Here is a 13,541-nt window from a genome sequence, read left to right as displayed (position 1 = left end):
TATAAATTAATATGAGGTCTATCACTGTTTTCATCCTGCTTCATCTGTTCCTCGAAGAGAGCTTTGGGTGCCCACCATGAAGAAAGACAGTTACTGAGCCCTTTCCTTTCCTCAGAACTAATTTTAATTTTCATGCTCCAAAGGTAGTGATCTGTGGCACCTGGAACATTGGTGCTAACAATGCAGATACTGCACTATACCCCTATAGGATGAATTCACACTAGCCCCTTAGCTTGTTACTATTTCCACATCTTTCTTTTCCATGAGGATTCATTGTATTAGTTGCATCGTATGCAGAAAGCAAGCATACCAATTAACAGGTGCACAAACATGGGATGTGGCTGATTCCTGTTGGAAACTTTCATCACTCTTTTTAACCAATAGTAGCCACAGTTAGCCAGGAATTCACCGAGTCTCCAATTGGCTGCTGGACTCTAATTTAGGTGCAGCATTAGCACAATCTGGTAAAAAATCAAATTCTGTAGCTACCCGTTGCAGGTTGAATGCAATGGCACATATCATCATCATCATCAGCCTGAGTACGCCCACTGCAGGGCAAAGGCCTCTCCCATGTCTCTCTAATTAACCCCGTCCTGTGCCAGCTGAGGCCATCGTATCCTTGCAAACTTCTTAATCTCGTCAACCCACTTAACTTTCTGCTGCCCCCTGCTACGCTTTATTTCGCTTGGAATCCACTCCGTTACCCTGCAACTGGCACAGCATTCCTGCCACTACACATGGCATCTCAGTTCAGCTGTTTACAGGGGCAAATTCAAGTTAACTAATTCATCCATATAATCTAGGCATGTGTGAATAGTGGTTTTTTGGTTTGAAGCAAATAGTAATTTTTTTCAAATAATTTCTAAGTGAATATTTCGAATACTCCTGGCACACAAAAAGGGTTGAACAGAGCAATAGGCATTTTAAAAATCATGTACTTTTCGAATATACAAGGCCATTACACGAAAAAAAAAAAATGCATTGAAGTTTTGTCACACACATTGAAGCTGTGTCGATGTCCTGCAACAATATCCATTTACATGCGGAGCCGACGTATATAATTTGTAAGGTGCAAGACCTATCTATGCGACCCCTGAATGCTGATCTTAACTGCAATTGCATCGTTGTGCAGCTAGTGCTTTTAAGCAACAACTCCATGAACACTCTCTAGGCATTTGCACTGCATGCCTAGCGCCTAGTGCCTCAAGCCAGCGTCGTCCCAAGCTCGCGCCGTCGCGCTTGGTTCGTGCATTTCACCTGCAGAAGTGCGGCTGCGGCACTTGCAGTTAGCTGAGATGTGTTCCGCTGAAGTCAAGGGAACTGCATGTCCTCTGATTAGAGAGGTTTAGCACAGCTCAATCCACTTATGCAGGGAGTCACTGTGCATGCGCAGATTGCTTCGAGGATGCCATAAGGCACCGAGTGCCAGCCAGCTGTTTGCACGCCTGCCCCGTTGGGATCAATCAGTGCGTGCACACTGGCAGTGGTTGGAAGCGAACCGTGCTATGCTAAATCCCAATAATGCACGCTAGCGTGACAGTTTACACCGCTGGTAGAGCGGCAGCAGACACCTTGCAGGTACAAATTTGGGTGCTGCGCTTCCGCCTGCTTGCGTCTGTTGCCATCAGCATGTGCAGACAGGCTCTGGCATATGAGCGGAAGCGCAGGCACGCGGTGCGGAGTCAGAGCTTTAGTAGCATGCACCATGGTGCCATCCCTGAGAAGGCACGCTGAACAGATACCACATGAAGCAAGAGTTACAGAAATGTTATTAGCTGGAGACAAATACTTCGAGATTTATAAGAGCAAACATTTCGATCGAATTGAATATCTAATACTTTACTATTCAACCGAATGTTCGAAATTATCAAATATTCGCACAGGCCTAAGTAACCCAATTCTTTTCCAGCCCATATACTGTCATAACCAGGTCAAATATGCCTGAAACAGCTGCAATAAAAATACAGTAATCACTCCTTATAACGAAATTGCTTTACAAGAAATATCGCTTTATTCAAAATTTCTTCCGGTCCCAACCCAAACGCATGCATTTTAAGCCGCATTATTCGAAGCGCACGAAAGGCTTGACCTGCTTAGAGCGAACTGCCGAGTGGAAGCATCGCCGCCGCCGAGCGGGCGACCCTATTGCGCATGCAGTGTCAAATTAATACCGCCGATGAATTAGTCTCATGCAGGCACAGAACAGACCACAAAAGTACCAAACCTACGACCAATGACCTGCCCAGTAACGGGTGCCAAGCGAGTGCCGAGTGCCCCCAGCTGTTTACAGCAGAGCAAACAGACGCTGTCAAATTCCATGGTGCAGTGCGCCCGAATCGGTCACAATCGCATCGCTGGTGTCCCCCGTGATAGAATCCACACAAAAATAAAATTTTGCCGATGCTTTGCGATGCCAGAAAAATGCGGTCTCTTGGATGCCGAAAAGTGGCCAAAAGACCACGGGCAGACTTGCGCTGTAGCATTCCATGGAGTGCGCTTGATGAGCAAAATTTTACTGCTCTAAAGAGCACTTCTGGTGCTGAAACCTGCTAAAAAGAAAAACTTTCAGTTTTCCCGATCGCGCTGCGTACCTACAATGAGCGGCTAATCGTTTTCTGAGCACAACGAACACAACCTCATACTCGAGCCACGGCATTTGAGGCGTTTTCCAGCGCAATACTCTTGTAGTTTTCCATGACCCCCCTCCCTCATAAAAGCGGCCACTGCCTATGTGATTCGAAATACCCCAAAGGTTGAATGCATGCGTGGTGACCGCGGCCTCGTGCAATGCTTGGTCATATTAGAGCAAGGTTTGCACGCACCCAGTAAGAACTTGAAACAGCCAAAGCTCACTCCCTTTTTTGCACCTGAATAAAATTTTGCTTCACTGAATACATTTTATTTTGACTTCGTCGCAGTTGCGGTGCAATTAAAGCTTGACTGCTTTACATTTTCTCGGGTGGTCGCTTATATCGAATTACCGCTTCTAACGAATTTTTACACCGTCCCGTTGACTTAGTTATAACGAGGGATTACTGTAGCTTCCTTTCACAATAAGGAATGAGTGAGGAACACCTTTGCCTTTATTTTTTTCCACCCTACGTGTCTTGTGTAGCTTATGCCATAACAAGGTGATGGTTCGGGCTAGTAGGTATGCGTTATGATCCATAGCGCAGCAACAAAACAGGGGACAAGCACAAGCGCTAACTTCCACTACAGCTTTATTTGGTGCACACAGAATTTATACAAGAAGTAAAGTGCTTGTCCCCTGTTTTGTTGCTGCGCTATGGATCATAAAGCTTATGCCAAATGGTACATGGCATTCAGAGTGATGGTCACTGCTATTACTCCCCACGATTAACACTGCAAACGGGCAAGTTGCTGATCAGCACTCACTATGCGAGAGGGTGAATGGCGCATAAACATGCGCTTTGGACATCGAATGTGGTGATGAGAAGAACACCAGGAGCGCATGTTGAGCCAGGCCACAGTGTTGCGCGGCTTGTCTGCACCCTCCCTGTGTAACAGAACAAGCTCTTTCTGCGTCCGCTGTGCTATGCTCTCTGCCTGCTTCTCCAACTAGAAAGATCCAAACAGAGAGCAATGCTTAAAATCACGAAGGAACTGTAATCAAGGATTGCATAATTGTGAGCTACTTAATAATAAGTTACCAAAATAACGCTGCCAAAGTATACTAGATTTGCTCCAATTTGCAACAATGTATCACATACTGAAATCCCACTTAACTAAATTACCTAGCCAAATGCCCCAGCAAAGCACATTTCCACTTTAGAAGCAAGAACAAGGATTGACTTCCTGATACACTAACTGCCATGGCATTGTGAATTCAGCAAGAATAATGAAATTGCAACAGCCCCTCCAGTCAGAGCACCTGAGGTTTAGTTTAGCTTGCTCAATGTGCCTACTCATGACTAGAATTGCACTAACTTTGTCAACATGTAAACAAAACATGCACACTTGTTGAAACACTTAAAAGTGTATTGACAAAGTTCCGTTTTTCCATGACTGTATCCAAGGTTGCTCCAACTTGGCACCCATGCCAATAAAGCATCTTGTTAGCCTAGCTGACTGGCATAAATGAGGCACTTAAAAAAAGAACGGCTCTGGTTGTCCCTTTCTTGATCACACCTTTTCTAATGCGTGCTACGTACAAAATCATCATAAGTGCTTTAACACACACACAGCATGATCTGACTTAAATGGGAATATAAATAACTCCTACAAAGCCTCCTTTTCTGTCCTTATTTTTTAGTCATGGTACCTCACAAGGGTAAAATGCCTAAATGATTAAAATAAATCTGGCGAAATGCAAGAGAAAAAGGTCACATTCAAAGATGGCATGCTGGCAGCTGCTGCCAGCCTTGCTCACACTGCACTAAGGCAATGCTCCCAAAATATCCTGGTTTGCATTTCACCTCTGTGCAAGCTTGCCTTGCAACAGAAAGCCCTGTGACAGAGACAATCAGAATTTATATTTTCACTGCTAATTTAACAGTTCAATGAATGTCATGATACACCGGCATGGTATTTTGCTGTAATCCTGAAAACACTTCTTCATGCAGCATATATTTGCCAATAGTATAACACACACATTCTCTTTCAACACAGCACACCCCTGGCGAAAATCTTTCCCAGTCCAAACGGCTTACGGTACAATTCCCAGTTGGTTCCGACTGAGACGTATTTGGTTCCCGCTAGAAACAACTAGGAATTGTCCCATAAACCAGATGGACTGGGAAACATTTTCGACAGGGAAGTTACAAATGGATATGACGCAAAAGCTATACTGCTATTACAACTTAACACAGTGGATTAGTTACAGTTTACAATTTTTGTGTGTCACACTGGGTACTTCTGATATGCTTGACGCATTGCACAAAACTAACTGCTTCACAATTTGCATGAATTACATTAACTTTGAAAACTTGCGTATGGAATGAGAACTATTACATCCAAAAAACTTATGTGTTTATTCACTATCATCTTAGGTGACCACTGAGAGCTCGGGACATTTATTAAGGTACACAAAAGATAAGCAATATTCAAGCCAAATGCAGAGAGTAGTACTTCCTGAATGTCATCTTGCATAATAACCAAGAAACTATGTCACCACATATCTGCCTTACGATTTACTACATCATAGTAAACATAGCAAATGTCTCAATATTTATTATTGCTGTCTTTTGAATCCTGTAGTATCTGCTTTTGCAGCATTCAAACATTAACTCACACAAGTACATAATCAAAATGACTATCACACACAAGCAAACATCAGTACTAATGCATAGGTACAAACATGCCTTTAAATCAGCTAGAACTGTGATTAGAGTGTAAGTTCAATGCTTAAAGTCACGACAGAGGAAGGCTAACAGATTGAAAGCATTTAAAGCATGGAGCAGACAATTTTTTTTTGCTGTGAAAATTTGGTGTACAGAATCCAGTAAGCACAATACCACTTCACATTCCAGACATGCTATCTGCTAACTTTACACGAACATCACTGGGGTGAAAGGCTGCTAACAGTATAGGCAAGTATGGATGCAAATGTGATAAGTCTATGGCGTATTCCAATCGGTGATCCGAAGAAGCTCTCAAGCAAGGTATCTGTCACGGTCTGATCAGAACCCAAGATATGAATGAAAATATGCCACTGAAACACTCTTCTTTATTTCCTGGAGCAAGAAAGCTTGCTCCGACTCGCTAATTGGAATATGCCACAAGAAATTCTTCCCATGCCTCGCTTTTCACTTTCTTTGTGCATTACTTAGTTAGATGCTAAGCTCTGTGATAAATTAAATGTGTCTTTAGCAACACAATTTTGCCACAGTAGCATGCACTGCAAATGGCTTCTCTGTTGTTTGGATCATACCTGCCCCACAAGAGGTTCCTGGTCAGCAAGGGCTACAATGAGGATGCAGTCAGCTTGTCGGATGCAGCGCTGGGTCCACGAGCTCATTTGGCTGTCACACTGGTACAGAAGCACCCTGTTACGGTCTTCCTGCTGACCTAACCAGTTGCACAGGCGGTACTCATTGGCTCTGCAAAAGGATAGCACATCACAGATCAAGCCATTTAGTGCACCACACACACGTAAGCCACCCACCTGTAGAATAAACTTCATGTATACTATATTCATGCTGGCGTTGCATTCCAATACATCAGGCATTGCAGTGCCTCAGTAACGCAGTTCAAAACAATGAAGTGCTCACGTGTCAAGTGCAGAAGCCCCGAGCTGCTTCTTGATGTAGTCTGAAGTCAGCCGAAATACTGGCCCTGCAAGGAAAGTGGAAAGAAAAACTTACCTGCTGGAGTGTGGGTAATGACCTCCAGCAAAGCCTGCATCCAGACTTCAATCCCTAAAAAAATTAATATCTAACACAGTTACTGGAGAGGGCACAAGAAGTGAACATATCAGTTAATTTGCAACTAGACAGGAAACCATACTGTCTATTCTCGTTTCCCTTTGCTGCAGCAACTACAGCATGCTGAAGTTGCATAAACCATCTTTTTTCAAACTACGAATATAAAACTTGGAAAATGTACACGGAAATGACATGTTTCTCAAAAATGAGTAACCATCTCTTTTCAAACTAAGAATATGTACTCAAAAATGACATATATCTCTAAACTAAGTATAGATGACAAAATAATTGCCCCTCACACACAAAAAAAGAAAGCAAAGCAGCCAAATTTTAAAGTGCAAGCTGCAGTTCCAACATAGCTACAGTGACAACAAAGTGCCTCTACTTCACGCTGCTTCAATGCATTTGAATGAATGCGTGATTCCTTTGAAAGCAGCGCTCCACTAGGGATGCAAGTGACTCTTGCTGTCTCAGCAACTCCACAGTCCATGTAGTAAGCAATACAGAGTCATGATAAGTGGGTCCTGGCAGGGATGTACAGTTTCCAATGACACTTTTCACTGTAACTGGACCATCAGTATTTCTTTGAAAAAGTCAATTGGCTGAAAAAGTCGACATTTTCAGCACTGCCAGTGATCAATCTTACCAGAAATGGAAGTTAGAATACCAGCGCTGGCCTTAAATGCTCACAAGTTTTACTGATGCAATACTTGGCTAAGCTAAAACCTACTACTGAAACAACAATTTTATTGGCAAGAAATAACAGACTCAGGGGCATGCTCCTTTTGGCACACAGTATCTGAGATATGGTTTACCAGTCCACCAAACCAATCCTCTTTCTAGGTTGCAACACTACATATTAAGTACAGCCCAAATTTGGCATAAAATGGAGAAAAATTGCTTTATTTAACCTTAGATTAACATGCCACAAGAAGATGCTTCAGGCTGTGAACACCTAGAAAAATGGCCAAGTAGAGCTCTTTTGTGATTAGATATGTCCAGCCCTAGAAATCACATTGCACAACTGCAGCCAAGGGTATTCATTCTCTAGATGTGCTGTGCAAAGCAGACATAAAAAAATCTAGAAGAGTTTAGGATCACAAGTTGGTGGTGTAGAGGGAGAGACGAGAGATGGGGGAGCAGAAGGAAGGAGAGGTTAACCAGAAAGAGGAACCAGTTTTCTACCCTGCACTGAGGAGAAAGAGAAGTGAGGATATAAAGGGGAAAAGAGAAAGCCTAAGTTAAAAATAATCAGTGTATGGCAAATTCATAGCCTATCGCGCAAGCATGATGCCTCAAGAAATGAAATAGGGCCTTGGAGGCCTCCATAGCCGAAGGCTGCTGCTGCCATCGTCCAATCTTCATCTCTGTCAGTGGGAGAGGGTCAAGACAGTCCATTGCACAGGATAGCAAGTATCTCTCAGCACTATAAGCAGGGCATGCACAGAGTTAGTGGTAATTTACAGACATTGTAGTCGGTATGTATGGTGTGGTATGCTATGGTATGTGGGGCTTATGTACTAAAGCTGCATAACAGACATCGATGTGGACACAGAAGTCAGGGACAAAAAAAAACGAAATAAAACTTTACTAAAGCTTCTACTTCTTAACCATACAACCATGATCCTCTCAAAAAGTCAAAGAAAAATAGCAACTGCAAGTTGTATAGTAGACTGTTTTCAGTTTGTCAAAGCTGTCACTAATGTCCACATCTCACTTATTGTGCGTAAGGGTTATGTAGTAAGTAGTCTTTGTAACCCTGCATATTTGCCTTTCAACAACCACCAGATTATTTCATAATTGTAGTTTTGAAGTGAATTAATACACTGTATGCACTGTTCTGTCATAAATACTTCAGAAAAATTGGAGGCTGCATTCATTACACGGGGTAATGGATTAGTAAAAGTTTAAACAAACAGTGGGTGCATCCATTATATAAATACGGTAGTAGTGATGAAAGATCAATGGTGGAAGAAGGTGCAGGCATGACCATAAAAGAAAGGGGATGGACCTCTTGTACAAGGCTTATGCTCACACATGAAGGACTATGACCACTAGGAACCAGCAAGGCGAAATCCTCATTTACAAATGGTAGGGGTGCTAGTAGCACCAGCACTCCTGGCATGCAATGTAATGATAACCATGCCCCCGGTTCCTCGGCGCATGCCAAGTTCCCTTGTGCACCTCTGAGATGAAAATCCTTCTAGCCAATTAATGAAGACCAGCACTCCTGGCATGCAATGTAATGATAACCATGCCCCCGGTTCCTCGGCGCATGCCAAGTTCCCTTGTGCACCTCTGAGATGAAAATCCTTCTAGCCAATTAATGAAGAAACTAACAGCTATTCTTGCTAGAGCTACAGCTACACAGCAAATTTGTGTTTTGTCACCAATGTACAAACAAGGGTTTATTTTACAGCATATTCTCCCCTAAACCTTAATTATAGCAGGCTTTTGGTTTTAAGGGTATACAAAATAAACGTTGCAGGCATATGTATGCATTTAAATTTGAAAGGCAATGAGGAAAAAACTCTGCTACAATGTATTAATTGTGAATATTGGATGACAAAAACATGGACAGGACACAAAGAAGACGGTTTGGTTTGGCTTATGGGATTTAACGTCCTGAAGTGATTCAGGCTACGAGAGACACCGTAGTGTAGTGCTCCGGATAATTTCGACCACCTGGGTATCTCAAACGTGGACTGACATGGCAAAGTACACGGGTCTCTGGCAATTCACCTCCATCGAAAATAAGACCGTTGCAGCCAAGATCGAACCCATGTCTTTCGGGTCAGCAGCCGCGCACCATTACCACTCAGCCACCGTGCCGGCTAGAACACGAAGACAGTACATGGCTAGGGTGGCTAGAATGGAGAGGTGTGAAAACCGGCTGCGGAAGCGTGGCCCCAGAGTGTGCCAATGCCACGTGACGGCGCTCACGGCAGTGGTGTGCTAAGACGCGCGGCTGGAATGAGCACATTGCCGCAGCTGCATTTCTCCTGTCGAGAGCAATATAGCCAATTTTAGAAACATCTGAATTCTTTTTTCCTTGCCATACTAAGTGTAAAAGAACGTACCCCGAGTCTACACCATTTACTCTGTCAATAAGTGTTCTGTTTAATGATCCCAATCCACACTACATAACCGACGTGCTTCGGGCCTGTGTACCCATCATACCTCCTAAACATGCATTGATTAGAAAGACGCTGAAATGACCACATTGTAAAATTTTTTGGGGGCTTTTAGCAGGTTAGAGTCACGTGTGTTGCAAGGCCTGCAAACGTCCGATCACATGATCTAAAGTGGCAACATACCTCGCAGCTGTTTACGGTGTGCGGTGCCCGAAAAAAAAAAGAAAAGAAAAAAATCGACGCAGACACAAAAGCCAATCTCCTGAAATGTCTGAAGGTTGAAGAGACATGCATACTCCATCCGTTGGTGAATATACCCAGCCACTTCGTTACGAGGCAGTGCTACATTTTTTTTTTTCAAGAACAAAGTACTTTGCATATTTTGGCAGTGCTTGCATAACTGAAGCATGCATGTGATTTTGATGCTCATGAAAGCAGTGTTCTATAACGGTACAAACAACAGTGATACATATTAAGATCAAATAAAGGGATGACATGCTGAGAACCTCTAAACATGCTAGGGAAGCTGTGACCATGACATGTTCCAATCATTGCAGCTAAAGAGGTGCAAGCGTTCAAATGATGTTACAAAGATGTACATATTAATACCCGGGACTTAATAAGGGTCACAAAAATTGATCTTATTCAATATCTCCACAGTACTAGTTATATTGCATGTAAAATACAGAGGCTATTTTGTCTGCCAATGGTCGAGCAGCACATACATTTACTTTTCGTTTTCTCACGGGACGTATCATACATACAGTGATGCTGATGTAAGATTCCTCTAGTTATGCACAACATTAACAAAGTGTGGCTATACGTGCGGTGCACATGATGTCCAACTTATGGGAAGAGGTCAAGGGAAAGTAGTGTAAAAAAATGCTTGAATCACTCCTGAATGTTTTCTTTATAGTACGTCAGGTGAAGAAAAGTTCAGGTGATCAACCAGTTTAATCAAGGCAACAGTGTTTTGAATATTTTGGTCGGCTCTACTTTTGATTTCAGCACTTATTTAGGTTTTAGCGCTAGGTGTGTTGCGCGAAGTCCTTTGCCGTATTCATGTTGAACAGGTGCGGGCAATATAATGAAGGTGATTGCAAAGGTATCGGGACAAAAAAAAAAAAAAGCTTAAGGTAGTTTTTTTTAGTGTGGCTGGTAACCTTGGCCACTGGTGAACACTGCTAGCTTATAGCTTATCTTGGCAGAGATGCCCATGCATTCGCAAATCTGAGCAATGCACACTATATTTGAGCTGCTCATGCGATACACTGCTCACGGTGAAAATATGCATGCATGCAAGCATATTTACGTTCTCTCAAAATCCTCCAGGATCAAGTAGTCTTTATCTTTAGAGCCTTTCTCCAAACCTGCTTGTGCTAGTTTTTTTGTTCGTGCATATCTTTAGAGCCTTCCTCTAAACCTGCTTGTGCTAGTATTTTTGTTCATACATACCCTTCGTGTGAAAAAAGCACAAAGCGCATATTCTTTCGGTACGGAAGGGCGAAACTCCAGAGAAGCCTTTTCTGAGCTTTTCTAGCATTGATTATCGCATGCAGATAGAGAGTAGTAACACTCTGTATGCCGTGGACTGCATCTTTCATCAACATGAAACTCCGTCATGAAAGGAACCAATCGCATGAATTGCCAAGCAACACCCACAACACAATCAGGATCCACCGTTAGTACAGCGCGGGCATGGCCGGCACAGCTGAGCTTAGTGTGCCCCTAGCACCAGTGCCATGTGCTCCCCTAGCGGCATCGCTGCACAAGGGGGCCACGTGTGGCTGAAGGCAAGCTCCATGGTCTTCACGCCTCCCTATTCTTGTTCCCCTAACATGGCAATCTCATTAATCTGACCTCACTTAAATTCGAACTTCTGGTTTGCTTGACCTGATGCTGTCAACATCAACTGTACTGAAAAGGGGAAACATCATTTGAACTCTGGATAATTTGAAAAAATCTTCACTCCCCTTCAAGTTCAAATTATCGAGAGCAGACTGTAAAACTGCACATCTTTTTTGTATGTCATATACATTTTTATCACGCCGATTCAAAATCATCATCAACTTGAGCAACTTTCCATTCTTCTAAACCATGTATATTATACATCCCACTCTTATCAAGCGTAGTCACAGTAAGCAACTGCGGCACAACTGCGGCACAACTGCGGCAGCATGAAAAATTGCTTAGGTTAGGCTGATCACCTATGCTACGAAGTGCATGGCACAGCTCCAAGGTGAATGTGGAAAGTGGGACGTCCTCATTCACAGCTAACGCTGCGATTGTGGTGAAGTTGGAGCCCGTAGGCCGAGATATCATGGAGGCAGCTGCAAAAAGTGATGCAGAAAAGTGTGGATCAGGTCTCAAGGTTTATCTGAATATTTGCAAATATTGTTCTTCAAAACAAAAGCTTGTCAAACATTTAAATGCACAACTTTCACAGAATTTAAAATAATGCAGAAAACTAGGCTATCTGGAGTATGCTTACAGCAAACATACCAGAAAAAAACTATCGGTAAACAAGTCTTAAAGCTTTACAGTGCTGGGTTTAGAACTGGTGTTCAAAAGAAAAAGCACCTGTGCATATTTGTTATACTAGGTAAAAGTGGCACACATAAACCTTCCTGCTGCTTTACATCCTCAAAGCTATGAAAACCAACTTTCATGCAGAAAAAAACTATCTGTAAACAGGTCTTAAAGCTTTACAGTGCTGGGTTTAGAACTGGTGTTCAAAAAAAAAAGCACCTGTGCATATTTGTTATACTAGGTAAAAGTGGCACACATAAACCTTCCTGCTGCTTTACATCCTCAAAGCTATGAAAACCAACTTTCATGCAGCACAGAAATGAAAATACTATAGGTTGATCTCTGTTATCTGAATAGGATAGAATTCACCATCATTAAAGGCTTTAAATGTCACATTACAAAAAGAATTCCTCTCATGTTATGTACATGTTATGTTATGTTAAGTCTAAAAAGGGTGTAACTTCTATTAAAAAAAACATAGTCCTTCAAAAGACTGCCTTTTTTCAAGGGTTTCCCATAAACCTGCCCCTGGGTGCAAGATATTTTATTTCAGATTCATCAACTGCACAGGCCTACCAGTTTCACACTTAATAAACAGATGCTGCTGGGCCCATGAGAAATTAACCAATGTCTTTGCTTAGTGAACTCTACTTTTTTGAATCTCAGCTCTACTTCCTTGTTCACTGGCACCCATAGCACAGTCAACAAAATAATGCTGAAATGTGGGCTCTTTTACATGCTTTCTAGCAAGTCATAGTTGTGAAGTGCAAGCTTCTATTTCTTCCATCTGTTTATACTGTCAAATGCCATGTCAAGCCAAGTGCCATGCCTGGGTGGCCACAGGTGCAGAATGGTTCAAGGGGCTTTATGAGCAGTCCATACCTATTTACTGCATTTTAGTTCGAAGGCAAAACCTTGTAAGTACAGAGCCTTCTGTATTTCTCTGCCGCATTGAAAGACATTTCTGTGCACAAACTACAATCTCAAGTGCAACCATCACTTTTAAGGTCACATATTATGGTATACGTCCATTGAGATGTAATTTAACATCGGTTCCTGCCTGCATTTTATGGAATTATGAAATTTTATGGAATTTTATGGACCAAGCAGTTGGTCCAACTGGCTTCCCCACCTGTAGGAAAAAGAAGCAATGCTGATATGGTGAGCGAGCTGCGAGATTGTTTTGAAGGTTACTGTCACCTTTGTTAGGCGTTTAAGTTAGAAAAGCGATGGCTCTTCCCTCAGATGTTAATTTTAACGAGCAGCCAAAACGGCATCTTCAAGGAACCGCACAACTTGCCCACCCACTCAAGTCGAAGCTTGCTTCTGCAACCGGCAGGGGCGCAGCCCATTGTTTTGGCTGCTCAGCGATCCTTACTGAGAACTGTACTTGCGGGCGGTACCAGTTTTTCAACAACTGCAGAAAATCCGGGCAAGTACCAACATTAAACTACTAATCAAAGAATGTAGACCATAATATTTTACTTTTTGAGTG

The 13,541-nt window shown here is 42.6% G+C and overlaps 1 protein-coding gene across 16 annotated transcripts in view; it reads right to left on the bottom strand.

Annotated features, from left to right (window-relative positions):
- The window catches only part of sws (patatin like phospholipase domain containing sws), a 152,020-nt gene that overhangs the window by 62,055 nt on the left and 76,424 nt on the right, over positions 1-13,541 (bottom strand). For all 16 annotated transcript variants that reach the window (XR_013311053.1, XR_013311054.1, XR_013311052.1 and 13 more), the window contains 4 exons: positions 11,725-11,847; positions 6,231-6,294; positions 5,891-6,059; positions 3,397-3,579 (listed from right to left, as the gene is read on the bottom strand). Coding sequence is in view for 11 of the 16 variants with exons in the window: in XM_077648357.1 (XP_077504483.1) it covers positions 3,397-3,579; positions 5,891-6,059; positions 6,231-6,294; positions 11,725-11,847 (539 nt within the window). In the remaining 5 variants the exon portion in view is untranslated. The remainder of the gene's footprint in view (positions 1-3,396; positions 3,580-5,890; positions 6,060-6,230; positions 6,295-11,724; positions 11,848-13,541) is intronic.

Source organism: Amblyomma americanum, chromosome 1 (genome assembly GCF_052857255.1).
Source record: "Amblyomma americanum isolate KBUSLIRL-KWMA chromosome 1, ASM5285725v1, whole genome shotgun sequence".
NCBI lineage: Eukaryota > Metazoa > Arthropoda > Arachnida > Ixodida > Ixodidae > Amblyomma > Amblyomma americanum.
This window is presented reverse-complemented; position numbering and strand designations above follow the sequence as displayed.